The sequence below is a fragment of the Amphimedon queenslandica genome, unplaced genomic scaffold (genome assembly GCF_000090795.2).
Source record: "Amphimedon queenslandica unplaced genomic scaffold, v1.1 AMPQUscaffold_11984, whole genome shotgun sequence".
Lineage (NCBI taxonomy): Eukaryota > Metazoa > Porifera > Demospongiae > Haplosclerida > Niphatidae > Amphimedon > Amphimedon queenslandica.
In genome coordinates this window covers 1-1,558 of record NW_003547777.1, presented here as the reverse complement: position 1 = coordinate 1,558, position 1,558 = coordinate 1, and the positions used below count along the sequence as shown (strand labels likewise).

General features: G+C 34.7%; 1 protein-coding gene across 1 annotated transcript; it reads right to left on the bottom strand.

Moving 5' to 3' along the window:
- Positions 1 to 929: 929 nt before the first annotated feature.
- Positions 930 to 1,552, bottom strand: LOC109588595 (uncharacterized). Its single transcript, XM_020004742.1, has 3 exons — positions 1,390 to 1,552; positions 1,242 to 1,339; positions 930 to 1,195 (listed from the first exon to the last, which is right to left on the bottom strand). Exons 1-3 carry the CDS (start codon positions 1,425 to 1,427, stop codon positions 1,020 to 1,022), a joined length of 312 nt encoding a protein of 103 aa, XP_019860301.1. The 5' UTR covers positions 1,428 to 1,552; the 3' UTR covers positions 930 to 1,019.
- Positions 1,553 to 1,558: the final 6 nt, after the last annotated feature.

Here is a 1,558-nt window from a genome sequence, read left to right as displayed (position 1 = left end):
GAATCTGGCATTCCCAAAATACGAGTTCAAATAACATGGAAAGTACACAGACTAGGGAGTCCTATTATGACTAGGGGCACTCTAAAATAAAAAAAAACTAACTAGGAGGCTCCTAACATAACTAGGAGACACAACTATAAATAGGGGACTCCTAAACTACTTTCCGTGTTATTTGAGCTCATATTTTGGGGGTGCCAAATACTCTAGTTGATCTAAATTATTTAATGAGTAAAATAAAATTAGCATCCAAGCTGTCTATTGTATACATATATGATGACATTCAGACGCTGGCATCTTAGTCGTCCTATAAATCACTACAAATACTAGACTATTATCATTGCAGTAATTACTGGTTATTAAATTTAAAAAACACATGCCTATGTTACAGCATCCTACTTACCCAGCACCAGCGGATTGATCCATTGCACTGTTTTGCATTGAATGTCCAGCAGACAAAAGAAGACTATCAAAATTAAAGCTGTAGTACTGAGTGACAGTATAGACAGTAGATATCTAAGATCAGTTTGTGTAGCAGTTGGACCTCATGCACCTAAAACTATAACTAGTATCCTATATTGAGCTGTCTATATACACACATGATGATGCTCAGATGCTGGCATCTTGGTTGTCCGGTGTCCCCAACAATCACTACAAATGACTGGTTATTAAATTTTAAAAAGCACATGTTTATATGCCTAGGCTTACCATTGTCTAGTTACCAAGCGGATTGATCCATTAGTGCACTGTTGCATTGAATATTTAGCAAGCAGAAGAAAATCCTAGCAAAAAGTTTGGCAGCTCCACTATATTGCCAGACCCAGTCTCATTGTTTGTTAACAATAATAAACTATCATTAGATAATAACTAGATTAATAACTAGACTAGTGTTAGTATAATACTAACAAATCGAGCCATAGATACTACAAAGGCTTACTAAAGGAGTCACACTGACTATAATTAAAATTACAGAAAGGAAAGACAAGATCAACTAAACAGCAATAAATTCAGCACAAAAATATTTAGATAAAAGTTTCTTTAGATTCTTCAGGCATCTCACCAAAACTTTCAACTTGGCCACCTAAATTTTCTCTTTCATTCATAATGACACTCTTAAGATCATCTTCACTTCCACTTTCATCTTCATCACTACCGTCAAAGTCTTGGGCCACTTTTAATTTGATACTGCGGACTGAACCTAATATTTTCAGAAAATTAAAAAAATATGTATTGGAATTATTTACCTGCAGGGGTAGGCAGAATAGTTTCTTGATATTGATTTTCAACAGTAAAGTCACTATTATTTTCTCTTTTAATAAGTTTATTGGATCTTTCCCTATAGCTATGAAACATACTCTTCATGCATATAGTATTGACTTGAGGTCAATTTACCATATAAGACAGGCCACACTGATTATTATCATTATCATGAGTAAGGCTCCAATTACAACTCCAATTGTTATTCCTGCTATTTGTCCAGCAGATAGTCCATCATCTGTAGGAGTTGCTGAAGCAGTAGGTGTCACTACAATAGTAGTTGATGGTGGATTTAGTAATGTAA

Excerpts from the sequence above, each read along its gene's own strand:
- LOC109588595 (XM_020004742.1), bottom strand. The coding sequence starts at position 1,427 with ATGATAATGATAATAATCAGTGTGGCCTGTCTTATATG. Across the intron at positions 1,340-1,389 it reads AGTGTGGCCTGTCTTATATG|CTATAGGGAAAGATCCAATA; the intron begins GTAAATTGACCT and ends TATGTTTCATAG. Across the intron at positions 1,196-1,241 it reads TATTCTGCCTACCCCTGCAG|GTTCAGTCCGCAGTATCAAA; the intron begins GTAAATAATTCC and ends TGAAAATATTAG.